At 44.2% G+C, this 27,328-nt stretch overlaps 1 protein-coding gene across 3 annotated transcripts in view; it reads right to left on the reverse strand.

The window, feature by feature from the left end:
- mastl (microtubule associated serine/threonine kinase-like) overlaps nt 1-26,251 on the reverse strand; it is a 48,538-nt gene extending 22,287 nt beyond the window's left edge. For 2 of the 3 annotated variants that reach the window (XM_070881472.1, XM_070881470.1), the window contains exons 1-7: nt 26,020-26,251; nt 10,735-10,872; nt 10,095-10,234; nt 4,012-4,100; nt 3,698-3,804; nt 866-1,010; nt 198-370 (exon numbers count right to left, since the gene is read on the reverse strand). In XM_070881472.1, the coding sequence (XP_070737573.1) occupies nt 198-370; nt 866-1,010; nt 3,698-3,804; nt 4,012-4,100; nt 10,095-10,234; nt 10,735-10,872; nt 26,020-26,232 (1,005 nt within the window). In that variant the 5' untranslated portion in view covers nt 26,233-26,251. Of the gene's footprint in view, nt 1-197; nt 374-865; nt 1,011-3,697; nt 3,805-4,011; nt 4,101-10,094; nt 10,235-10,734; nt 10,873-26,019 lie in introns of all 3 variants that reach the window. The other variant, XM_070881471.1, reaches the window with a different exon arrangement.
- Between the last annotated feature and the right edge of the window lie 1,077 nt (nt 26,252-27,328).

A 27,328-nucleotide genomic window follows, 5' to 3' on the forward strand; every position in this document is an offset into this window, starting at 1 on the left:
TCACAATTACAAAATTGAAATGGACCAGGTGGTCCATCATGCAAATTGATCATGAATGACTCAAACAGTGCTCGACCTCAAATTTGCTTTTGAAAGATCACATTTCAATAGTCACACTATATTCAACAGTACTAGCATATTCCGAAGGACAATATTGAAAATAGAACTACTAATTAACAAGATTTAACGAAGCTAACCTGGAGCTCTTTTTCCCACATTGGGCTGTTTAAACATCCCGACTCTGTGCTGGAGGGAAACGGGTGAGATTGATTGCTGGCACTTGATGTTCCGAACCCATTATTTGACTGGATAAAGTCTGGAGTCAGATATCTGACCGGCATACAAGGACTGCAAGATGAGCTGTCAGCACCTACTGGAGGAAAACGTACCAGTCATCTCTTAGCATCAGGACAATCAACACACAAATGAAAGGCAATAAATCAGTACCCATTGGGTGAGGTTAAAAACATTCAGAAGTGGTTTACAAACATAATGGGGTGAAATGTAGAAAAATATTGGTGTTGCAAATAATTGGCTCTACATTTGATTTATATTTTTAAATGCAAATGGCTGTATTTAGTTTATACTTTCCCATTTGCTTTTTTTTTTAAATAAAAAGCTAACCATCAAATATAGCTGACAACCAAGCAAAGTTAAAAAGCCCTTTCTCGTCTGATAGTGACAGCTTCAGATATACTTATTGATGAAGTACAAAGTCCATTCCTGAGCCAGGAACTTACAGTTGTCATCTGAAAGAATTGCTGATTAGAAACTTTTACATTTTCTGAAGCTGAGGGACCATTAGAGACTGATGAACATTTATTACACATACCAGATATCAAGCATTTATTTACGTTAGTCAAACCTTTTGTCTTCAGCGCTTTGTTGCATCCTTTGGCACTCTGTGGCAGAGGAGAACAAAATGATCCAAGTGAGAGATTGGTGTTACTGCAAATCATGGGGCTCAATATTGGTGACGCATCTTTTTTCTTCCCTTCCACTGGCGTCTTCTAAATAGAAAGTCAGAAATGCATGAGCATTTAACTCTTACTAAGGGAAAACCCAAATGTGTTAGATTTATTCTTGATTTTTGCAGAAATAATCAATAACAACAAGAGACTTAGCCAGCACTCACTAAAAAGTGATTTAAAATTTTTTTTTTTTTTTTAAGTTTGGCAGCACCGTTCCAAGGTCGACAATCCAACTAAATCAGACAGAGAATTTACTGTTACTTGGTAATCGGGAGTTCACAAGTTCTTGCAGCCAAATGTTAAAGTAGTAGGTGCAAATCATAGTCTCTATCCACCTACATGTAGCTATATTACGCCACTGAAATATAAAACATCTGCATCAAGATATAGTCATATATACGCTCAGGTTTAACCTGGGTCTGTTGCTTTAAGACCACCATTCAAGTATTTCCTGTGGGGAAATGGTCCAAAAAGGCACAAATGCAGGTCAATTGAGGTTAATTACTCCTGTTTTTGTTGTATTACATTGCTGAGGACTGCAGTCAATCTTATTTTAGTTTAGAAAATAATTATAATTTTGTTAAGTTTAACACTTAAAAAGACCAAACATGCATTTATATAGCGTCTTTCACACCCTCAGGATGTTCCAAAGTACTTCAGTCAATGAAGTACTTGGGAAGTGTGGTCACCGAGTGAATGCAGGGAAAGGTGGCAGCCAATTTGAACTCAGCAAGGTCCCAGAAACAACAATGAGATAATGAAAAGATAATCTGTTTTATTGAAGTTGGTTAAGTGATAGATATGGACCAGGACACCTCCCCTAAACTTCAAATAGTCGCACAGGATTTTTTTTACATCCATCTGGGAGAGAAGACAGCACCTCAGTTTAATGTCTCACCTGAAAGACAGCACTTCTGACAGTCCAGCACTTCCTCACCACTGCACCGATATAAAAGCTAAAAAAACTTTAATTTTCCCCATATTACTGGAATTGTACAAAGACTTGACAATATTGCTGCAGCTGTTTTACCGCACAGTGCAAAAAAGTGACTAGAATTGAACAAACTTAAAGAGCAGTGTAGAACGTTCCAATGCAGGGCCCCTGCGTCAAATCTTAACTCTCCAGAATTTTGTGTAACATTTTCATATAGAAGACAGTTCAAATTTAGCAGCTTTCCTGGTGGCCTAGCGGTTAGGATTCGGCGCTTTCACTGCCGCGGCCTGGGTTTGATTCCAGGTCAGGGAACAATGCGTTGTATTTTATTCTGGCATGGGTTCAATGGGCCGAATTGCCTTCTTCCGTGCTGTAACCTGGACCCAAGTTTTGGGTGGAGTTGCTCGTTTAGTTTGGAGTATCTTAGAAATTGCAATTCTCAGCATTTAGTTTGCTCCAGTTCTAGTGAGTTAGTTTAGTTTCGTTTTAATTCCGTTTTTTTTCCCCCAAGAGGGGGTGTGTTCAGCCACTTAGGCCTGTTTTGCAAGTTTAGGTAGCGAAAACTTACTCCAAACTAACTTAGAATGGAGTAAGTGTCCACTTTTGTAAGTTCTGAAAAACCTTACTTAGAGTTAAGTTCAGTGCAGGCACAGCCAGAGACAGGGTGGTGGGAAGCATTAAATACAAAGGGCTAAAGCATTAAACACATCACTTAAAATGGCCTAAAACCACTTGCGATGATATTTTGCCTTATATCTGCTGAGTGAGGACAGTTGTTTCTCTTTTTATAAATAAGCAAATGTAGGCTCCTGGCTGAGGTAGACACATCAACATCAACAGGGAGGGGGGCGGGGGGGGGAAAAAGAGGTGTGAAGGGAAGTTAAGAAGATTTTCCAAAGCACTAAACACCTTAACAAAGCATAAGTACATTTAAAGCACTAAGCACTAAACAAAGCACAAAAAGTAACAAGCAATTAACAAATAAAAAATAGAAAGAACCCTACATCTAAAGCACCAAGACTAAAGTAACAAGCAGCCAATCAATAACAAATACAAAAATAGAAGTCCTACCTTTGTGAAGGGAAGGTGTCTCTGAAAGCCTCTCTGTCTGTCAGTGTCTCTCCCTCTCTCTCTCTGTCTGTCTGTGTCTCTCTGTGTTTCTGACAGTGAGGAGTGGGGAGGGGGGGGGGGGGGGGGGGAAAAGAGGGGAGAGGAGAGGCTGAACGCGGGCAGGGGGTGAACAGAGGCTGAACACGGGGGGGGGGGGGGCGTGAACAGAGGCTGAACGCGCGGGGGAGGAGTCTGAACATGGCAGCGGGCTGCTGATGACTGAGCCCATTCAGCCAGGGCTAGGGCCAGCGTGCTTCAGGCCCCTCCCACACAGCCTGCAGAGCGCCGGGCTGCAAGGAGCTACTGCACATACGCGCACACTCTAGCGCGCATATGCAGAGGTCCCGGCACGGTTTTCAACGCCGGGACCTGGTTCCGCTCCCCCACCCCTTGTGCTGTGCTACGCCTAGGCCGAAGACATCCTGAGGAGCTCAGAGAATTAGACGGTAAGTTTTCGCCGCCCTTTTTATTCTAGAAAGTCGCCGCACCTTTACAGGAGGTGGAAACTTGGGCCCTATGATTCTAAGTATCATCTGTTTGCAAGAATCAGGCGATAAGGAAGTTGCAAATTAGTCCTGTGGACATTTTTTATAAAAACCTTCTTGGAATATCACAATTGAAATATATATTGTATAAATAATCAGTACCTCTAACAGTAAATTATGACAGATTCAGTACTTACAAAGCTCAGAGAGGTGATGAGAGACAAGATCTGGCCTGGAGTACGATAGTAATCCAGTTTTGGATTAATCATGGATGGTGTGTTGAGAATATCCATCATGTTTATTTCTTGAAACAAAAACAGAATTAGAAATTCATAGTGGTCAAATTGGCCTTATTTGGAATATGGAAATTAAAAATGTGTTTTTTAAATACATTTTAAAAATCAGGTCTTCCAGCATTGCAGTTAAATAGGACAGTCCCAACTATTACTCAATAAAGTATGCACATTGATTTAAATTATGTAAAATTCACAGCAGTCCATTTTGCTATTACCTCTGTTCAGAGTAACTCTGGAGAGACCAAAGTCAGTTAATTTGATGTGGCCCTGGTTAGAAATTAACATGTTGTCCGGCTTCAGATCTCTAAGAGAGACCAGAAGATCAGGTTATATTGCAATTCAAAAGAACATACAAAATGTGCCTCTATACAATCCCCCTCCTCCTCTTTCTGCACTGTGCAATGACACCATGCCCCCAATAGGTCCACAGGTATATAAAGTGCGGTGATGAACCATAAGGCTCCCAGCTTTGATCCTTGATCTATGCTGAGTTTATTGATTTCAACTTGAGATGCCATATCTTGTCTCGGGGTCCCTGGTCTAGAATGGACAGTAGCAGGGGTTGGGGGGGGAAAGAGAATATTGACCAGGATTTTTTTATCCCCAATCAGGAAATTATGTTAGGGAAATTCATGGGATTGAAGGCAGATAAATCCTCTGGGCCCAATAGTCTGCATCCCAGAGTACTGATGGAAGTGGCCCTAGAAATAGTGGATGCGTTGGTGGTCATTTTCCAACATTCTATAGACTCTGGATCAGTTCCTATGGACTGGAAGGTAGCTAATGTAACCCCACTTCTAAAAACAAAAGGAGGGAGAGAGAAAACAGGGAATTATAGACCGGTCAGCCTGACATTGGTGGTGGGGAAAATGTTGGAATCAATTATTAAAGATGTAATAGCAGCGCATTTGGAAAACAGTGACAGGATCGGTCCAAGTCAGCATGGATTTATGAAAGGGAAATCATGCTTGACAAATCTTCTAGAATTTTTTTGAGGATGTAACTAGGAGAGTGGACAAGGGGGAGCCAGTGGATGTGGTGTATTTAGACTTTCAAAAGGTTTTTGACAAGATCCCACACAAGAGATTAGTGTGCAAAAATTAAAGCACATGGTATTGGGGGCAACGTATTGACATGGATAGAGAACTGGTTGGCAGACAGGAAGCAAAGAGTAGGAATAAACAGGTCCTTTTCAGAATGGTAGGCAGTGACTAGTGGGTACTGCAAGGTTCACTGCTGGGACCCCAGCTATTTACAATATACATTAATGATTTAGACGAAGAAATTGAATGTAATATCTCCAAGTTTGCAGATGACACTAAGCTGGGTGGCAGTGAGAGCTGTGAGGAGGATGTTAAGAGGCTGCAGGGTGACTTGGACAGGTTAGGGGAGTGGGCAAATATATGGCACATGCGGTATAATGTAGATAAATGTGAGGTTATCCACTTTGGTGGTAAAAACAGGAAGACGGAATATTATCTGAATGGTGGAAGATTAGGAAAAGGGGAGGTGCAACGAGACCTGGGTGTCATGGTACATCAGTCATTGAAAGTTGGCATACAGGTACAGCAGGCGGTGAAGAAGGCAAATGGCATGTTGGCCTTCATAGCGAGAGGATTTGAGTATAGGAGCAGGGAGGTCTTCCTACAGTTGTACAGGGCCTTGGTGAGGCCACAACTTGAATATTGTGTATAGTTTTGGTCTCCTAATCTGAGGAAGGACATTCTTGTTATTGAGGGAGTGCAGCTAAGGTTCACCAGACTGATTCCCAGGATGACAGGACTGACATATGAAGAAAGACTGGATCGACTAGGCTTATATTCACTGGAATTTAGAAGAATGAAAGGGAATCTCCTAGAAACAAATAAAATTCTGATGGGATTGGACAAGTTAGATGCAAGAAGAATGTTCCCGATGTTGGGGAAGTCCAGAACCTGGGGTCAGTCTAAGGATAAGGGGTAAGCCATTTAGGACCAATATGAGGAGAAACCTCTTCGCTAAGAGTTGTGAGCATGTGGAATTCTCTACCACAGAAAGTTGTTGAGGCCAGTTCGTTAGATATATTCAAAAGGGAGTTAAATGTAGCCCTTATGGCTAAACGGATCAAGGGGTATGGGGAGAAAGCAGGAATGGGGTACTGAAGTGCATGATCATATTGAATGGTGGTGCAGGCTCAAAGGGCCGAATGGTCTACTCCTGCACCTATTTATGTATGTTTCTATCATCTTTACTTTCCTCATCCCACGCTCATTCCAGCTAAAATTCAACAACAACTGCAGATTTCTTCCCGTGTGGTCTGTGCTAAGATCATGGAGACATACATTCAAAACAAAAGCCTAATAAAAACAGACCTTTGGAACATAGGAACAGGGGTCGGACATTCAACCCCTCAAATCAGTTCCACCTTACTGTGTTATTCAATGCGCATTCAATATCTGTTGTAGTGGCAGGTTAATAGTCTGCTGAATGAGGTATGTTCTTAATTTGTGCCGAGCTGGCAGATCTCAGCGAGGACATTCGGGACTACAGTTAGCTTCAGTGCCCTGGGCAATGGTGTGTGGGTTTGGGCAGATCCAATCCACACGATTTTGAATGATGATGATGTGGTGAGGACAATACTGTGGCCGATTGTGATGCCCCCCCCCCCCACGATCATATCACCTGCCAACACAGACAGTCTATGCTCACACATGAAGAATGGTCAGAGGGCACCTATGGAACTGCAACCCAGCAGAGCTCGTGCTTCAGGAGAGCAGCAAAAATGTTCTGCTGGGTGAATGTTCACAGCTTCAAAATTAACTTTTTATTATTCAAGATATATTATCAGCAAACTGAAGACGGATACCTGACATTTATATTATATAACAAATATTGTTGCTGCCAAAGTTCTTTTGTAGAGCAGTATCTAAATGACAATGTGCAGCAACAGTTTATGCCCTTGATGTCTGTCTTATTACAAAACTACTAGTATTTATATAGCGCCTTTAACGTAGAAATACATTCCATGGTGCTCCGCAAAGGTATAATCAATGAAAAATTTACACTGAGCCATACAAGGTGATGTTAGGAGTGGGGGGGCGAAAAGAATCGTAGAATGGTTATAGCACGAAAGGCGGCCATTCGAGCCCGTGTCGGGTTTTTATAGGTCTTAAAGGACGGGGGAGGGGGGGGGGGGCTGCGGAGAGATAGAGTGGTTTCGGGAGATAATTAGAGCATGGGCTTAGGTGACAGCCAATAGTGGTGTGAAGGGAAGGGGGATACACAAGAGGCCAGAGTCGATGGAACAGTAAGTGGAGTTATCAGGCTGGAGGAGGTTACAGATAGAGAGGCTATGAAGGGAACTGAAACACAAGGTTTGGCATTTTAAATGATAGGTATGATGGGGGACCAGGAGCCAATGTATGTCAGAGAACATGGGTGATGAGTGAGCGAGACATGATGCACGATACAGGCAGCAGAGCTTTGGATGTGAAGTTTACAGCGTATGGAGGAAGGGAGGTTAACCAGGAAAGCATTGGAATAGTCAGATCTGGAGGTGACCAAGGCATGGATGAAGGTTTCAGCCACAGATTGGCTGAGGTAAGCAATGTTAGAGGTGGAAGTGAGCAGTCTTTGCCACAGAGTGGATATGAAGTCAGAAGCTCAGCTTGGGGTCAAACAGGATGCTGAGATTGCAAACATCTGGTTGAATTAGAGATAGTGAATGTGGAAGGAGATGGGATCAGTGACAACAATATGGAGTTTATGGCAGGGGCCAAAGACGATGGTTTCTAAATGTGTAACTAGGAGATTGTGACTCATCCAAGTCTGGTTGGCTGACTGCAGTGGAAGGGGGAAGAGTTGGGCATTGTTAGCGTACTTATGGAAGCTGACTGTTTTTGGAGCGTGTTGTCAAGGAGCAGTATGTAGATGGACATAAAAAAATGTAGGCCAGGAAAAGAACAGCTGGTCCATCTAGCCTGCCCCACACAGTTGTGATGGTTTATGCATCACGATTCAGACACTTCCTACTCACCAGGAGCAACACAATCCAACTGTAAGGATAGGACCAGGGATATTTCCTTTGGGGGAGGGGGGGGCACCAGAGGTAATGGTGCAGAGACAAGAAAAGAAACCATTTCTCAAGACAAGAGTAGAGAGGCCACATGAGGGGCGGAGTGACTGCTGCCAGTGAACCGGAAGCTGCGCAAAGCATTCTGCCTATAAATGTATGGTCTCAAATATGAAAAAGTAACGTTCACCACAACCGACCGAGGAGCTGATACTGATAAATACACTCGGCGAGAGTACAATAAAACTCTCTCAAGCGGACAACATCCCAGTATCACCTTCAAGTCACATTTCCTCCTTAAATTGTACTGGAAGTTTTAGCAGTTCATTCTGATGAATTAATCACACCACTACTCTCTCCCTCTTCTTTTGTTCCTTCTCCACCCTCCCTCTGGTTTTCCTCCCCAGTCTCTTTGTCTAGCGCTTTTCACTATCTCTCCGCACTGTTGCTACTCTCTTTTTCAATTATCCTTTTCCCAGCTGATTAAATCCCAACATCCTGTGCCTGCATTTTGTTCACGAGCCGCGTGTGCAAACCACAACAGACAGACGACCTAACAGTGGTGAACACACTCCCGAGAGAGTGCAATAAAGCTCTCACAAGCAGACAATATCCCCTTCAAGTCACATTACAGACCTCGTAGCTTGAAATCTCTCAGTGGGGAAAAAACAAAAAAAACCTACTGGAACTGTGCATGCGCAACTACTTTATGTCATTGGCAGCAGTCGCTTCCCATGAGGGGCAAGGTTGATTGGTGAGGCCGTGAATATGGGTAGGACAGTTTATATGGAGGGGAAGTTTAGAGGTCAGGAGGGCAGTGAAATCAAGGAGAGGGCAATGCGAGTTGAGATGGAGATTGAAATCACTGAGGATGAAGAAAGGAGGGAGGATATCGTGGGATGAAACTCAGGGTGGGCTTTGGGGATGGTAGAGAACCAGGGATTTAAAGGAGAGGCAAGAAGGGTCAAACAAGGAGAGGTGTTTGAAGGAGGTGCCAGAGGAGCAGGGGGAAGAAATCAAGCTGTGATTTGGTGATAAGGACCAAACCTCTACCATGGTGGTTTGGGCAGGCAGATGGTAACCAAGCAAGGAGACTCCAGTAATGAGCAATTCATTACTGGAGTCTCCTTGCTTTTGGTGATAAAGTTTGGCCCTTATCACCAAATCACAACTTGATTTCTTCCCCCTGCTCCTCTGGCACCTCCTTCAAACACCTCGCCTTGTTTGACCCTACTTGCCTCTCCTTTAAATCCCTGGTTCTCTACCATCCTCAAAGCCCCATCCTGAGTTTCATCCCAAGATATCCTCCCTCCTTTCCTCATCCTCAGTGATTTCAATCTCCGTCTCAAAAGGTGCTGCCATGAGAGAGCCAAGTTTCAGACAATGCCAGGGTGTCCAGGCGTTCATCCACAATAAGGCAATAGATGGCAAAGGCCTTAAAACCTACCTGTTTGACCAAGCTTTTGGTCACCTGTGCTAATTTCTACTTATGCAGCTCGATGTCAATTTTTTTAATCTCATAATACTCCTGTGAAGTGCCTTGGGATGCTTCCCTACATTAAAGGCGCTATATAAATACTAGTTGTTGTTGGTGAGCGAATGGACATTCTCTGAAGGGAACTGTGGAGAAGAGGAGCGATTGATCACAAAATTCACCTCCATTAGGCAAAGTTCTAACTATAACAATGTCAATCAAGAAGAGGAAAAGGGGTCACAGATCAAAGTAAGAGTCTTTTTTTTTAAAAAGAAGATATTCAAAGCTATCTACTTCATCCACTTCTCAGTGCAGTACTCAACAATACAGATCACAAAGGCCACCAATTCCATGCCTGGTGTGTGCAGAGGTAGTTAAGCTTAGCCAGGACAGGTGAGGGGTGCTACAGTCAGTCTCAAAATGCTGGAGTTAGGAAGGAAAGAGACAGCTGGGGTTCCAACTCCCTCTCAATACCCAAAGACTGCTACAGCAAAGTGAATATGTTTGGATGAGGGGAGGAAAGGACCAGATTTGGCTGTGCTGCACTTCACGATTAATTAACCTGACTCATCATCTTGGCTCAGGTTTGAAGAAAATTCAATTGGGCAAAGTACCAGAGGGCTGTCAACCCATGTGGAACTGTATCCCAGCACATCAGTGCCTTAAGGAAAGTTGGGGAGAAAACAATGGGGGGGGGGGGGGGGGGGGTGGAGGCAGCGGTCAATGAATGTGCACAATCACACTTCATAAATGTTACTTCAGTCTTACTGTACCTATGAATAATACCATGTCTGTGCAAATAATCCAAAGCAACAGCAACTTCAGAGATGTACTTTACAGCCATGTCTTCATCAAAATAGCCATAAATATGAAGCAGAGACTTCACATCCCCACCAATAAGATACTCCATCACCTGAGGGAAAGAAAAAGATTGGTCTATTTTCTCTGCCTAGAAAACCAGTATCTTTCATTTATTTTTAGAAACATAGAAAATAAAGCCGTTATATGGTCTAGAAATCACGTAGATCTTTTTAAAACGTATTTAAAATTGCCACATTAGCCAGCGTATTCTACCGTTTCCCCACTCGATTCTTCAAGCAAATCCCATCTCGATTCTCTGACTCTAGCCTCTTGTGCATCCCCAAACTCCCTTTGCCGCACTTTCAACCACCTAGGTCCCAGTCTCTAGAACTCCCTTTCTAGACTTCCCACTCCTCCTTTAAGACCCTTCTTAAAACCACCATTTTTTCTTCATGTGTCTGGTGAAGCAACTTAGGCCATTTATTTACATTAAAAGGCACTATATATGCAAGCAGTTGTTATATTACAGAAAGAGCCTCCTTTAAGCACTTAATATTATTGTATTGGCTATTTCCTGTACTGCACCCAAACAAAAATACAGCATATACTTACGAGGTAAACATTGTTGGCAGACTGCAGTGAATAGTACAAGTGCACAATGAAGGGGCTTTTACTAAGAGCTAGTGCAGCTCTCTCAGCCTGCAATTGGTGCACCATGTTTTTGTGTATCAGATCAGCTTTCTTGACAACCTGAGAGGAGAGGAGAGGAGAGGAGACAAAACAAAAATATGAAAACTTTCTTTTAGATATTTAAACATTTTTACATACATCGAATGTTGGAAGTTTTAGCATTTTATTCTCTACATCAGTTTTTTTCCCCCAATGTAAAAGTTTATGTAACTCTTTCACACACTATTTTTTTAAATTGGGGCATTCAGGTAACTTCCTCTTCATTTTCTTTCTCCAGCTTGATGTGAATCTGGTAGTTGATGGAAAACAGACTAATAGTCTTGCAGTCAACCAAATGAAAGTGACTATTTCTGCTTGAGGCTCCTCTGCACACCCCTCCCACCCCAATCCCTATGACCCCATAGCAGTTGAATGCTTATAAAAGTCTTTACGATTTCCTTTTAGATCTACCCGCATTTTTTAATATTCAATTTTAACTCTAATTTCCTTTCTCATCTTCCCACCACACTTCCTATATTCCTCGGTTATCTTTAAATCTTTAGTAAAGTTACTGTAACTTTAATTAATTCCCTCATTAAACTTTGTTTATTTTTAATCTCTATTTACTCATAGAACTCTACTTTGATGCATCTATTTTAGCTTTATAGAAATATATTTATTTTACACTCATCTTTTCTCTTATAAGAACTTCTCATAACTCCACTCATTTATTTTAAATGTAAGAGGTGTCTCTATAGGAGCTCACTTGGGTATTAATTATACCTGCCTTTGCATAGGCTATGTGCACCACTCCATGCTTCAATCCCACGTAGGCCCCCTCCATGACCTCTTCCTCCATTATATTGATGACTGTATTGATGCTACTTCCTGCTCTTGGTTCAATCTGGACAATTTCATTAACTATGCTTCCAGTTTCTATCCATCCCTCTTCACATGGTCCAGCTTGGACTCTTCCCTTCCTGGACCTGGTTTTCCCCCCCAGCTATTTCAATGGGTTTTTCACACATTGATTGCAAGACCACTATCTACATGATGCTTCTTTCTACCTTTCCCCTCCTGTAAGGACTCCATCCCTTTCTCCAACTCTGTCAGATTTGGACTAATGACTCTACTTTCCAGACCAGAGCTTCTGAAATATCTTAGAGGGACACATATCCATTTATCTATAACCTCGATCTTTCACCTGGCACCTGCTTGTGCAAATACCTGTCCATTTATTTCCTCCCACACCAATCTCCAGCTCCCCAATACTCCTTCCACATAATACCGAGCAGAATTCACACATACTTCCTCTAACAACTTGCATTCGCTGTCTATGATGTGGTTTCCTCTACAATGGGGGCAACCCAATACAGATTAGTGATAAACGTTCTGTCTGCAAGTGTGGCCCCAATCTCCGTGGTTCTCCACTTCAATTTCCCTTTTCATTCCAACTTTTGATCTCTCTCTCTTTGGTCTCCTGCACTACTCCAATGAAGCTCAATGCAAGTTTCAAGAACGGTATTTCATCTTTCTGCTCATCATCATAGGCAGTCCCTCAAAATCGAGGAAGACTTGCTTCCACTCAAAGTGAGTTCTCAGGTGATTGAACAGTCCAATACGGGAATTACAGTCTCTGTCACAGGTGGGACAGACAGTCGTTGAATGAGTGGGTGGGACAGGTTTGCCGCACGCCCCTTTCATTGCCTGAGCCTGTTTTCTGCATGCTCTCGCCGACAAGACTCAAGGTGCTCAGCATCCTCCCGGATGCTCTTAGGGTGGTCTTTGACCAAGGACTCCCAGATGTCAGTGGGGATGTTGCATTTTATCAAGGAGGCTTTGAGGGTGTCCTTGAAACGTTTCCTCTGCCCACCTGGGTCTCGCTTGCCGTGTAGGAGTTCAGAGTAGAGCGCTTACTTTGGGAGTCTTGTGTCAGGCATGCGAACAATGTGGCTCGTCCACGGAGCTGGTCGAGTGTGGTCAGTGCTTCGATGCTGACCTGATCGAGGACATTAACATTGGTGCATCTGTCCTCCCAGGGAATTTGCAGGATCTTGCGGAGACATTGTTGGTGGTATTTCTCCAGTGATTTGAGGGGTCTACTGTATATGGTCCACGTCTCGGAGCCATACAGGAAGGCGATTATCACTGCAGCCCTGTAGACCATGAGCTTGGTGGCAGATTTGAGGGCCTGATCTTCGAAAACTCTCTTCCTCAAGCGGCCGAAGGCTGCGCTGGTGCACTGGAGGCAGTGTTGAACCTCGTCATCAATGTCTTCACTTGCTGATAATAGACTTTCAAGGTATGGCACTATGCAACCCTCTGGTCTGAACATTGACCTTTCTAACTTCAGCTACAACTTCCATTTTCTTCACAGCAGTGGTGAGTGCTTGAGAAGTGGGGAGGGCCTATCAGTGTCCAGGGAGGGAGCCAGACTGACATTTGGGACAAATATATATGAATTCCTATATTATTTTGCTCACTTTCCCACCCTTTCATTTGTATAACTGCAGCAAGAGTCTGCAGCTCAAGGGACTTAGGCTCCGCGTTGATGAGCTGGAGTCCGAGCTGCGGACACTGCGACACATCAGGGTGGGGAGAGTTACCTGGACGCTGCATTCCAGGAGGCAATCACACCCTTTATATTCATTAATTCAACATTGGTCCATGGTCAGGGACAGGAGGGTGTGACTATGAGTGAGGCAGGTATGGGGACCCAGGAATTAGCTTTGGAGGAGCCTCAGCCTGTGCAGTTGTCCAACAGGTAGGAGATTCTTACTCCCTGTGTGGACGAGAGCAGGGACTGCAGGGAGGATGGCAAACTAACCACAGCACCGTGGTAAAGGGGGCCATTCAAGTGGGGGGGGGGGGGAAAAAGAGTAAAAAGAAACGGTGTAGTGGTACGGGACAGTATTAGGGGGACAGATACGGTTCTATGCAGCTGAGAGCGTGAGTCCCGAAGGCTGTATTGCCTGCCCAGTGCCAGGGTTGAGGACATCTTCACAGGGCTGGAGAGGAACTTGGAGTGGAGGGGGAAGATCCAGTTGTAGTGGTTCACGTGGGTACCAACGACAGATAGGTCAAAGAAAGAGATTCTGCTGAGGGAGTATGAACAGCTAGGGACCAAATTAAAAAGCAGAACCACAAAGGTAATCATCTCTGGATTACTACCTGAGCCACGAGCAAATTTGCATAGAGTAAATAAGGTCAGAGAGTTAAACATGTGGGTCAAAGACTGGTGTGGGAGAAATGGGTTTTGGTTCGTGGGACACTGGTACCAGTACTGGGGTAAGAGGGAGCTGTTCCGATAGGACAGGCTTCACCTGAACCATGCTGGAACTAGTTTCCTGCCGAAGCAAATACCAGGGCTGTAGAGAGAACTTTAAACTAATTAGTGGGGGTGGTGGGGGGGGGGGGGGGGGGGGGGGGGGAAAGAGGGGGGGGCAGGTGAGCGGAAATTTAAAAGTCAAAGAGCAAGGAGAAGGCAATAGAGCAGGGTAGCACTGGGGGAAATGAAAACCAGAGCGTGATAGGAAGGGACAGAATGAATAAACATAAGACTGTATCAGAAAGTGGGGTCAAAGCAGGGAAAAAAATGGTAAAAAAAAATGAACAGCTCTTTATCTGACTGCACGCAGCATTCGTAACAAAATAGATGAGTAGACAGCACAAAGAGATATAAACAGGTATGATCTGATAGCCATTACAGAGACGTGGTTGCAAGGTGACCAAGGCTGGGAAATAAATATTCATGGGTATTTGACAATTCTGAAGGATAGCTCTGTTAATAAAGGATGAGATCAGTGCAGTGGTGAGAAATGATATTGGCTCAGAAGATCAAGATATAGAATCAGTTTGGGTGGAGATAAGAAATAATACGGGGAAGAAGTCGCTGGTGGGCGTAGTCTATAGGCCCCCTAACAGTAGTTACACTGTTGGCCAGAGTATAAATCAAGAAATAATGGAGGCTTGTAAAAAAAAAAAAAAGGAACGGCAATAATCATGGGCGATTTTAATCATCATATTGTTTGGACAAATCAAATTGGCCTTGGTAGCCTTGAGGAAGAGTTCATGGAGCATATTCGGAATAGTTTCCTTGAACAGTGCACTGCGGAACCAACCAGGGAGCAGGCTATCTTAGATCTGGTACTGTGTAATGAGACAGAATTAATAAATGATCTCCTAGTAAAGGATCCTCTAAGAAAGATTGATCATAGCATGGTTGAATTTCAAATCAGTTGGAGTGAGAGAAAGTTGGATCTCAAACCAGTGTCCTAAGCTTAAATAAAGGAGACTACAAAGGTATGAAAGCAGAATTGGCTAAAGTGAACTGGGAAAATCGATGAAAGTGTAAGACAGTTGATGAGCAGTGGCGGACATTTAAGGAGATATTTCATAACTCTCAACAAAAATATATTCCAATGAGAAGCAAAGACTTTAAGAGAAGGGAGAACCATCCGTGGCTAACTAAGGATACAAAGGATGGTATCAAATTGAAAACAACTGCATACAAAGTGGCCAAGATTAGTGGGAGGCCAGAGGATTGGGAAACTTTTAAAAACCAGCAAAGAATGACTAAAAAAATAATGAAAGGGAAGACAGATTATGAGAATAAACAAACAAGAAATGTAAAAACAGATAGTAAGAGTTTCGACAGGTATCTAAAAACGAAGAGAGAGTGGTTAAAGTAAATGTTGGTCCCTTACAGGATGAGATTAGGGAATTAGCAGAGACTTTAAACAAATATTTTGTGTCGGTCTTCACTGTAGAAGACACGAAAAACATCTCAACAGTGGATAATCAAGGGGCTGTAGGGAGGGAGGAACTTAAAACAATCACTGTCACTAAAGAAGTACTCAGTAAAATAATGGGGCTAAAGATGGACAAGTCCCCTGAACCTGATGGCTTGCATCCTAGGGTCTTAAAAGAAGTGGCTGCAGAGATAATGGATGCATTGGTTGTAATCTACCAAATTTCCTAGATTCTGGGGAGGTCACAACGGATTGGAAAACCCCAAATGTAACAATCCTATTTTAAAAAAAAAAGGAGGCAGACAAAAAGCAGGAAACTATAGACCAGTTAGCCTAACATCTGTCGTTGGGAAAATGCTGGAGTCCATTATTAAAGAAGCAGTAGCAGGATATTTGGAAAAGCATAATTTCGTCAAGCAGAGTCAGCATGGCTTTGTGAAAGGTAAATCATGTTTGACAAATTTGCTGGAGTTCTTTGATATTACAAGCAGGGTGGATGTGGTGCATTTGGATTTCCAGAAGGCATTCGATACTGCACAAGATGAAAGTTCACGGGGTTGGAGTAATATATGAGCATGGATAGAGAATTGGCTAACTCACAGAAAACAGAGAGTTGGGATAAATAGGTTATTTTCCAGTTGGCAAACAGTAACTAGTCATCATCATAGGCAGTCCCTCAAATCAAGGATGACTGCGTGCAGTTTTGGTCACTTTACTTAAGGAAGGATATACTAGCTTTGGAGGGGGTACAGAGTTGATTCACGAGGCTGATTCCAGAGATGAGGGAGTTACCTTATGATGATAGATTGAGTAGACTGGGTCTTTACTTGTTGGAGTTCAGAAGGATGAGGGGGGATCTTATAGAAACATTTAAAATCATGAAAGGGATAGACAAGATAGAGGCAGAGAGGTTGTTTCCACTGGTTGGGGAGACTAGAACTAGGGGGCACAACCTCAAAATACGGGGGAGCCAATTTAAAACCGAGTTGAGAAGGAATTTGTTCTCCCAGAGGGTTGTGAATCTGTGGAATTCTCTGCCCAAGGAAGCAGTTGAGGCTAGCTCATTGAATGTATTCAAGTCACAGATAGATAGATTTTTAACCAATAAGGGAATTAAGGGTTACGGGGAGCGGGCAGGTAAGTGGAGCTGAGTCCACGGCCAGATCAGCCATGATCTTGTTGAATGGCGGAGCAGGCTCGAGGGGCTAGATGGCCTACTCCTGTTCCTAATTCTTAAGTTCTTAAGACTTGCTTCCACGTCAAAAAGTTCACAGGTGTTTCAATGAAGGACCTAAAATTCCAGGTCCGAACTAAATCTTGAAGGGTGGAAAATGCCTGTGCTTGGGTTTTAAAAAAAAAAAAACGTGTGGTGACCGTTGCACACCAGCCACCACACAGGATTGACAGAGCTAGGTCTTTGCCCAGTAGCAAGGAATAACCAAGATGACTGGAGACCTGCTCTGCTGCACGGACCTAGTGCGCACACATATCGCAGTGTGGGCTGGCCCATGCTGCCCCTGGGCCCTCTACTCTTCTGGGCCCCGAACTCACACCTCTCCTGGGCCCCGATCACGACCTTCTACAATCTCTCACTGCTCCTTCGCCGCTCCTGTAGTACCTGCCCACACTCCAATCACCGACTTGGACCTTGATGACGTCCCTTTTCACTGCCGTTGTTCTCCTGCTCCAGCACGTGCTGCTCCCTGGAGTGGTATGCCGCCACGTTGTTCCTTCCGCTCCCCGGCCTACTCCGATGGTGCTCGCAGGCCGGAGGCCACACAGACTGCTGGGCAAGGCCGCCACACTGCTCCTTCCGCTCCCCGGCCTTCTCCGATGGTGCTCGCAGGCTGGGGGCTCGTTATTTAAAAAAGCAAATTATTTTTTTTAAATGGAGAAAAATTACAAAATGCTGCAGTACAGAGGGACCTGGGGGTCCTTGTGGATGAAACACAAAAAGTTCGTATGCAGGTACAGCAAGTAATCAGGAAGGCAGCATGATTTTATGAATTTGCTGGAGTTCTTTGAGGATGTAATGTGCAGGATGGATAAGGGGGAACCGGTGGATTCCCAAGAGACATTCAATAAGGTGCCACAAAAAGGTTACTGCACAAGATAAAAGTTCACACGTTTGGGGGTAATATATTAGCATGGATAGAGGATTAGCTAACTAGCAGAGAACACAGAGTCGGGATAAATGGTTCATTCTCAGGTTGGCAAACAGTAACTAGTGGGGTGCTGCAGGGATCAATGCTGAGGCCTGAACTATTTACAATCTATATTAATGACTTGGATGAACGGACCGCTGTAATGTAGCCACGTTTGCTGATCATACAAAGATGGTTGGGAGAGCAAATTGTGAGGAGGGCACAATAAATCTGCAAAGGGATATAGACAGGCTAAATGAGTGGGCAAAAATTTGGCAGATGGAGTATATATAATGTAGGAAAATGTAAGGTTATTCACTTTGGCAGAAAAAAAAATAGACAAAGCAAATTATAATTTAAATGGAGACAAAATTGCAAAGTGCTACAGTACAGAGACCTGGGTGTCCTTGTGCATGAAACAAAGTTAGTATGCAGGTACAGCAATTAATTAGAAATGTAAATGAAATGTTGACCTTTATTGCAAGGGGGAGAGAGTATAAAAGCAGGGAAGTCCTGCTACAACTATCATCATCATCATCATCATCGGCAGTCGCTCGGAATCGAGGAAGACTTGCTGCCACTCCTGAAGCGAGTTCTTTGGTGGCTGAACAGTCCAATAAGAGAGCCACAGACTCTGTCACAGGTGGGACAGATCGTCGTGAGAAGGGATGGGTGGGGCTGGCTTGCCGCACGCTCTTTCCATTGTCTGCGCTTGATTTCTGCATGCTCTCAGCGTTGAGACGAGAGATGCTCAGCACCCTCTCGGATGCACTTTCTCCATTTAGGGCAGTCTTGGGCCAGGGACTCCCAGGTGTCAGTGGGGATGTCACACTATCAGGGAGGGTTTCCGCTGCCCACCTTTGGCTCGTTTCCCGTGAAGGAGTTCAGAGTAGAGCACTTGCTTTGGGAGTCTCATGGCTGACATGCGAACTATGTGGCCTGCCCAGCGGAGCTGATAGAGTGTGGTCAGTGTTTCAATGCTGGGGATGTTAGCCTGAATGAGGACGCCGATATTGGTGCGCCTATCCTCCCAGGAGATTTGTAGGATCTTGCAGAGACATCGTTGGTGATATTTCTCCAGCAACTTGGTGTCTACTGTACATGGTCCATGTCTCTGAGCCATACAGGAGGGCGGGTATTACTACAGCTCTGTAGACCATGAGCTTGGTGGCAGTTTTGAGGGCCTGGTCTTCAAATACTCTTTTCCTCAGGCGGCCGAAGACTGCACTGGCGCACTGGAGACAGTGTTGGATCTCGTTGCCGATGCCTGCTCTTGTTGAGAGGAGGCTCCCGAGATATTCACTGGAGTTCAGAAGAATGAAAGGGGATCTCATAGAAATGTTTAAAATTCTGACGGGTTTAGACAGGTTAGATGCAGGAAGAATGTTCCCAATGTTGGGGAAGTCCAGAACCAGGGGTCACAGTCTAAGGATAAGGGGTAAGCCATTTAGGACCGAGATGAGGAGAAACTTCTTCACCCAGAGAGTGGTGAACCTGTGGAATTCTCTACCACAGGAAGTTATTGAGGCCAATTCACTAAATATATTCAAAAAGGAGTTAGATGTTGTCCTTACTACTAGGGGGATCAAGGGGTATGGCGAGAAAGCAGGAATGGGGTACTGAAGTTGCATGTTCAGCCATGAACTCATTGAATGGTGGTGCAGGCTCGAAGGGCCGAATGGCCTACTCCTGCACCTATTTTCTATGTTTCTATATGGGAAGTGGTCCACGGTGTCCAGGGCCGCGCCGTGGATTTGGATGACTGGGAGGGCAGTGCTGTGCGGTGAGGACAGACTGGTGGAGCTGTCGTCGAGCTACAGTCTGCGCACATACAGAGGCCGAACTCCAGGACATAGTCAACGTATTTACTGAGGCGTACGAAAGCATGGGCCTTACGCTAAACATAGAAAATAGGTGCTGGAGTAGGCCATTCGGCCCTTCGAGCCTGCACCACCATTCAATAAGATCATGGCTGATCATCTCCTCAGTACCCCTTTCCTGCTTTCTCTCCATACCCCTTGATTCCTTTAGCCAGAAGGGCCATATCTAACTCCCTCTTGAATATATCCAATGAACTGGCATCAACAACTGTCTGCGGCAGGGAATTCCACAGGTTAACTCTCCTGAATGAAGAAGTTTCTCCTTATCTCAGTCCTAAATGGCCTACCCCTTATCCTAAGACTGTGTCTCCTGGTTCTGGACTTCCACAACATCGGGAACATTCTTCCCGCATCTAACCTGTCCAGTCCTGTCAGAATCCTCGACGTTTCTATGAGATCCCCTATCATCCTTCTAAACTCCAGTGTATAAAGGCCCAGTTGATCCAGTCTCTCCTGTCTTTCCTCATATGTCAGTCCAGCCATCCCTGGAATCAGTTTGGTGAACCTTCGCTGCACTCCCTCAATAGCAAGAACGTCCTTCCTCAGATTAGGAGGCCAAAACTGAACACAATATTCCAGGCGAGGCCTCACCAAGGCCCTGTGTAACTGCAGTAAGACCTCCCTGCTCCTATACTCAAATCCCCTAGCTATGAAGGCCAACATGCCATTTGCCTTCTTCACCGCCTACTGTACCTGCATGCCAACTTTCAATGACTGATGAACCATGACACCCAGGTCTTGATGCACCTCCTCTTTTCCTAATCTGCCACCATTCAGATAATATTCTGCCTTCGCGTTTTTGCCCCCAAAGTGGATAACCTCACTATTATCCACATTATACTGCATCTGCCATGCATTTGCCCACTCACCTAACCTGTCCAAATCACCCTGCAGCCTCTTAGTGTCCTCCTCACAGCACACACCGCCACCCAGTTTAATGTCATCTGCAAACTTGGAGATATTATACTCAATTCCTTCATCCAAATCATTAATGTGTATTGTAAAGAGCTGGGGTCCCAGCACCGAGCCCTGTGGCACTCCACTAGTCACTGCCTCCCATTCCGAAAAGGACCAGTTTATCCCGACTCTCTGCTTCCTGTCTGCCAACCAATTCTCTATCCACGCCAGTACATTACCCCCAATACCATGTGCTTTGATTTTGCACACCAATCTCTTATGTGGGAACTTGTCAAAGGCCTTTTGAAAGTCCAAATACACCACATCCACTGGTTCTCCCTTGTCCACTCTACTAGTTACATCCTCAAATATTTCCAGAAGATTTGTCAAGCATGATTTCCCTTTCATAAATCCATGCTGACTTGGACCGATCATGTCACTGCTTTCTAAATGCGCTGCTATTTCATCCTTAATAATTGATTCCAACATTTTCCCCACTACTGATGTCAGGCTAACCGGTCTATAATTACCCGTTTTCTCTCTCCCTCCTTTTTAAAAAAGTGATGTTACATTAGCTACCCTCCAGTCAATGGGAACTGATCCAGAGTCGATAGACTGTTGGAAAATGATCACCAATGCACCCACTATTTCTAGGGCCACTTCCTCAAGTACTCTAGGATGCAGACAATCAGGCCCTGGGGATTTATCGGCCTTCAATCCCATCAATTTCCCCAACACAATTTCCCACCTAATAAGGATATCCTTCAGTTCCTCCTTCTCACTAGACCCTCGGTCCCCTAGTACATCCGGAAGGTTATTTGTGTCAGAACCAAAGTATTTGTTCAATTCGTAAGACAAAAGTCCTCCACCAGTCTGTCCTCACCGTACAACTATATAGGATATTGGCGAGGCCACACCTCGAGCACTGCGTATAGTTTTGGTCCCCGTATTTAAGGAGAGATATACTTGCATTGGAGGCAGTTCAGAGAAGGTTCACTCGGTTGATTCTTGAGATGAAGGGGTTGACTTATGAAGAAAGGTAGAGCCTATACACATTTGGAGTTCATAAGAATGAGAGGTCATCTTATTGAAACATGCAAGATACTGAGGGGGCTCGACAAGGTAGATGCAAAGAGGATATTTCCACTCGGGGATTCTAGAACCAGAGAGCATAGTTTCAGAATAAGGGATCACCTATTTAAAACAGAGATGAGGAGAAATTTCTTCTCAGAGGGTTGTAAATCTGTGGAATTCTCTGCTCCATAGAGCTGTGGACTGAGTCATTGAATATATTCAAGGCGGAAATAGACAGATTTTTGAGCGATGAGAGTAAAGGGTTATGGGGAGTGGGCAGGGAAGTGGAGCTGAGCCCAAATGGCCGACCCCTGCTCCTATTTCTTATGTTCTTAAGTCTTTCCACCAATCCCACCCAGATAATTTAACCCTCCCCTCATTATGACTGACATTGCTGTTGGTACTCCTTTCTGTCTTTTCATTTATTTTAACCAACCTTACTAAAATACCTACTCATTTTTACACTCTGATTAAGAGTGCAACCAAAACATTATAACCTCTCTTTTCTCTTTACAGTTGCTGATTGATCACACCATGTCCCATTCTCCCATCACACTTGTGCTCTCTGACCTATATTAGCTCCCAGTTAAGCAACACCTCGATTTCAAAATTCTCATCCTTGTTTACAAATCCCTCCAGGGCCTCGCCCCTCCCTATCTCTATAATCTCCTCCAGCCCCAACAGGTTTACATAAGAAATAGGAGCTGGAGTAGGCCAAAGGGCCCCTTGAGCCTGCTCCGCCATTTAATACGATCATGGACTCAGGTCCACTTCCCTGTCCGCTCTCCATAACCCCTTATCGTTTAAGAAACTGTCTATTTCTGACTTAAATGTATTCAATGTCCCTGCTTCCACAGCGAATTCCACAGATCCACAATGTAAGGGGTGGTTTGCAGGGGGTCAGCTTTCCCTTCTAACCTTATATAAGCGGTTCCGAATCGCTCCCACACCCTTGGTTCTAGACACTGGAATTATGAAGGGACTGTGACAGACTTGGACAGACAATCGGTTTCAAGGTAGGAAGCAGGTATGGCTTTATTGTGTTTAAAAAGAAGTAAAAGGCACACCTTTAATAACACACACAGACCAATACACACCGAGGGGTACAACACATTGAATAAAATGTCAAATTACAGCCTGTGGGGAAAAGAATACAGCTTAAACTCTAAATGGGGTAAAGAGGAGAATGCAGATACATTTACACAAGTTATCCCAGCCTCCCCCCTCCCAATTCCCCTAACTAACTAAGTTATAGCTCTGAGGGTTCAGGGGCTATGCTCACCAATCCCTTTAGACAGTTGCCGATGAATCGCAGTTTCGGGTTTCACTGCACTTGGCCTTCTAGGTGAGCCGTACCCCGGACGGAGGAGAGGACTTCGGACTGCGTAGTCTTCGGTTGGGGTGCGTCCGTTGATGCAGTAATTTGCGTTTCGGATGTTTAGGGTAAGTATCCACTTTCTTTGGTTAGGAATAGTTTTAGTTCGTCCCTTTTGGTAATTTCTCACCCGTTGGTCGTTCAGAAGTAGATTGTAGAGTGGAAATAAAGGTCGATTCTTCAGTTTTTGCTGATTTGATTTCGGTTGGTCGTTTCGCTGGTTGTAGTAGCCCGGGTTTGTCAATTTGGTTGCTGACAACCTTCCATTTCGTGGGCCTCGTGCTCAGTCAGTTCTTGATGAGTTCTAGTAGTTTCCTTCACTGCTCCATTTCTTCACTCCCCAGCTCCGGCTGCTTGCGTCTGTGTCTGTGTTCCAGTCTGTGCTCTGCTTCTCTCCTGTCTTCTGCTAGTTTCTGTGTTCTGCTCCTTGCTGGTCTTTCCTTGTAAAACTGGGGGATAGATATATCCCCAAAAAAGGCTCCGTTATCTCCCATCAAATCTCTTGGGCTCGGTCCATTGATTTTCAAATGTCTCCTTTGTCAGCAGTAACTCGATTAGGGTGTGAGAATGTGCTACCACTGGTTTTGCATTGTTTTAGGATTGTCCAGTTTCTTGACCATGATTTCCATTGCACTCGATTGGGTAATTCGATTATCTCTTAGAGGGTGCATAGCCTGGGGTCCTTAATGCACGAATTTGGCCCCACCTCCTGTATTTGGTAACTCTTTTTTGCAGCCAAAATGTTGTAGAATCTTAAAATTGATATGCTCCTTCCCATAGATGTTTAGGGGATCTCAAGCTTCTGTAATTTAGGTCAATTTTGAATTCCCTTTCCTAGGAGTCCAAACACTACAGGGGGGGGGGGGGGTCTCCATGAATGCATCCCCTTTTATCCCCCACAGGCTTCGTCTGCCCCTTTAAACTCATTTTAAAAGCCCAGAAAGGGATTCTGCTCCTCTGTAGGGGAAAGGTACCTGGAATCTTTGCGAGATATTGGTAAATTCTACATTCACAACCCTGAGAGAAGAAATTTCTCCTCATTTCAGTTTTAAATGGGCAGCCACTTATTCTAAGATCATGCCCTCTAGTTCTAGTCTCCCCCATCAGTGGAAACATCCTCTCTGCATCCACCTTGTCAAGCCCACTCATAATCTTATACGTTTCAATAAGATCACCACTCATTCTTCTGAACTCTAATGAGTAGAGGCCCACCCTACTCAACCTTTCCTCATAAGTCAACCCCCTCATCTCTGGAATCAACCTTGTGAACCGCCTCCAAAGCAAGTATATCCTTTTGTAAATATGGAAACCAGAACTGCATGCAGTATTCCAGGTGTGGCATCACCAATACCCTGTACAACTGTAGCAAGACTTCCCTGCTTTTATACTCCATCCCCTTTGCAATAAAAGCCAAGATTCCATTGGCCTTTCTGATCACTTGCTCTACCTGCATACTAACCTTTTGTGTTTCATGCACAAGTACTTGAGCACTTTGCAATTTTTCTCCATTTAAATAATAACTTGCTCTTTGATTTTTCCTGCCAAAGTGCATGACGTCACACTTTCCAACATTATACTCCATCTGCCAAATTTTTTCCCCACTCACTTAACCTGTCTATGTTCTTTTGCAGATTTTGTGTTCTCCTCACACATTGCTTTTCCTCCCATCTTTGTATCGTCAGCAAACTTGACTACGTTACACTCGATCCCTTCCTCCAAGTCGTTAATATAGATTGTAAATAGTTGGGGTCCCAGCACTGATCCCTGCAGCACCCCACTAGTTACTGATTGCCAACCCAAGAATGAACCATTTATTCCGATTCTGTTTTCTGTTCCGTTAGCCAATCCTCTATCCATGCCAATATATTACCCCCACCTTAGTTAATCTTCTAAAGGTAGCGTTATCAGCAGTGACAATGTCACCTTGAACTTTATCAATTTTGATCCTTTTCCTAATCTTGAACTTTTAGTCCTGTTTTCAATTCGGTTTTTGCCATCTCCTCAATAATAATCCCCTTCCCTCGATCAGTAGCACAGCAAAATTATTGAAACATAGAAAATAGGTGCAGGAGTAGGCTATTCGGCCCTTCGAGCCTACATTCAATAAGATCATGGCTGATCATTCCCTCAGTACCCCTTTCCTGCTTTCTCTCCATACTCCTTGATCCCTTTAGCCACAAGGGCCTGTGCTCAAATATCTAAATGAATCATTCAGTACTCGAGTATAACACACTCAACAAGTTAACAGTGTATTCATTTCAGCAGTGGATATACTGCCAATATTATCTTAATGTGTTACAAAATAATGCTGAGAATAGCTATCAGAGTTAAAAGGACTGTAGCAGACTTGTTGCACTCCAAGATCTAAATATAAAAAGTTTTATTGAAAACATAGATGTATTAAAAGTGAAATCGAATAGATTACAGATTCAAAAAGAAAAATATTACAACAGAACAAGCTAGCTGTTCTTTATATAGAATATACAACACAGAAACAGGACATTCGGTCCAACTAGTCTGTGCTGGTGTTTATACTCCACACAAGTCTTCTCCCATTCAATCTACTTCATCTCAGCCTTTCAGCATAACATTTTATTCTCTTTACTCTCTGTATTTGTCTAGTTTCCTTTTGAAAGCATTCGGGATAGTTGCCTCAACCATTTCCTATGGTCGCAAGTTCCACATTCTAATCACTCAGAGTAAAGAAATTACTTTTTTAATTTCCCAATTGGATTTAATATTAAACACTACCACATGAAACCAACAGGGGAAAAGAATTAAAGCATCACATATCACAATTTATTTTTAAATCTCAAAGTCAACCCGTACAGTTTATGTCTGATGATCCAACGGAAAACTGGAAAGTAAAAGCTAGACACTTTGGAATATATGGGTCCAAGTAAAGTCTGAACCCACCCAAACCTATTTCTGCCCCACTCCCAAGAAACATGCCCGGACATGACTAACTGTCTGTGAAAAACAACTTTTGAACACATTTAAACACGACCATCATGTTTCAGAACATGCCTCGTTTACTTTATATTTAAGCAACATGTCTGAGCTATTGCACTTTCCTTCTTCCGCTGGCCATGGAGCTCAGTACTTGCCTTCACAGCGTACAGCCTCTTCTCGTCGTGTATTTTCCGAGCCAGGTACACTTTGCCGAACGCCCCGCGGCTGATGGGCTTGATGATAGCGAAGTCCTCGATGCTGGGGGCTACCGGCACCTTGATCACCAGCATGTCCCTGTACAAACCGGCGGGACAGGCGGCACCTTTGCTCGGAACCTCCATGTCCCCCAGTTGGAACCCAGAGACCATTCCCCACCTCCACCTCCTGGTTACAACGGCACACAGCTACTGGCCGCTCGAGCGCCCACACACGCGCCGCTGGCCACCGCGCGCTCACTTTTCAAAACTCTTCCGCTCGGTCCTTCGCCCAACCGTCAGTTCCCAATAGGTGACTCGGTGATTTCACAACTGTCGAACTGGAATAATATCTCACATTAATCAAGTCATCCATTTCGGAAATGGTTGTTTTTTTTAACTCGCTTTCGAACGGACTTAAAAAAAAAAATCTTTCATCCGTATGTTTTGACAAACGTGAGCAGGCACTGGTGAAGCTGCATCAATGGGTGCGAGGAGCTGCGGTGCAGGTTGTGTTGGCGGATTTATCTGATCATTCATTGGTTTTATTTCTTTGTTCTTTAAAGGGTGTGTGCAGCACCCGGAGCCATTTGCAGCACATTTGAGTTCGAGTGTTTACATCTGGGTAGAAACTTGAGCAAACAGCTGCTGACTCGAGGGACGGACTGGAATAGCCGCAGAGTCAGTGAGAACCTCCGGAGCAGCGCGGCGCACAGCACTGGGTCAGATATACAGCACTCTCTGTCACACTCTGGCTTAGAGTCATAAACATCTGCAGCACGGAAGGAGGCCATTTCGGTCCATCGAGTCCTTGCCGGCCGACAAAGAGCAATCCACCCTAATCCCACTTGCTGGCTCTTCGTCTGCAACCCTGTAGGTTACGCACTTCAAGTGCACATCCAAGTACTTTTTAAATGTGGGGAGGGTTTCTGCCTCTATCACCCTTTCAGGCAGTGAGTTCCAGACCCCCACCCTCTGGCTGAAGAAATTTCCCCTTTAATCCTTCTACTAATTACTTTAAATTTATGCCCCCTGATTGTTGACCCCTCTGCTAAGGGAAATAGGTCCTTCCTATCCACACTATGGAGGCCCCTCATAATATTTATACACCTCAATAAGGATGCCCCTCAACCTCATCAAAGAAAACAAACCACAGCCTATCCAATCTTTACTCATAGCTAAAATTCTTCAGTCCAGGCAACATCCTCATAAATCTCTCTACCTTCTCTAGTGCGGTCAGATCTTCCCTGTAATGTGGTGACCAGAACTG

The sequence above is a fragment of the Pristiophorus japonicus genome, chromosome 5, assembly GCF_044704955.1.
Source record: "Pristiophorus japonicus isolate sPriJap1 chromosome 5, sPriJap1.hap1, whole genome shotgun sequence".
Lineage (NCBI taxonomy): Eukaryota > Metazoa > Chordata > Chondrichthyes > Pristiophoridae > Pristiophorus > Pristiophorus japonicus.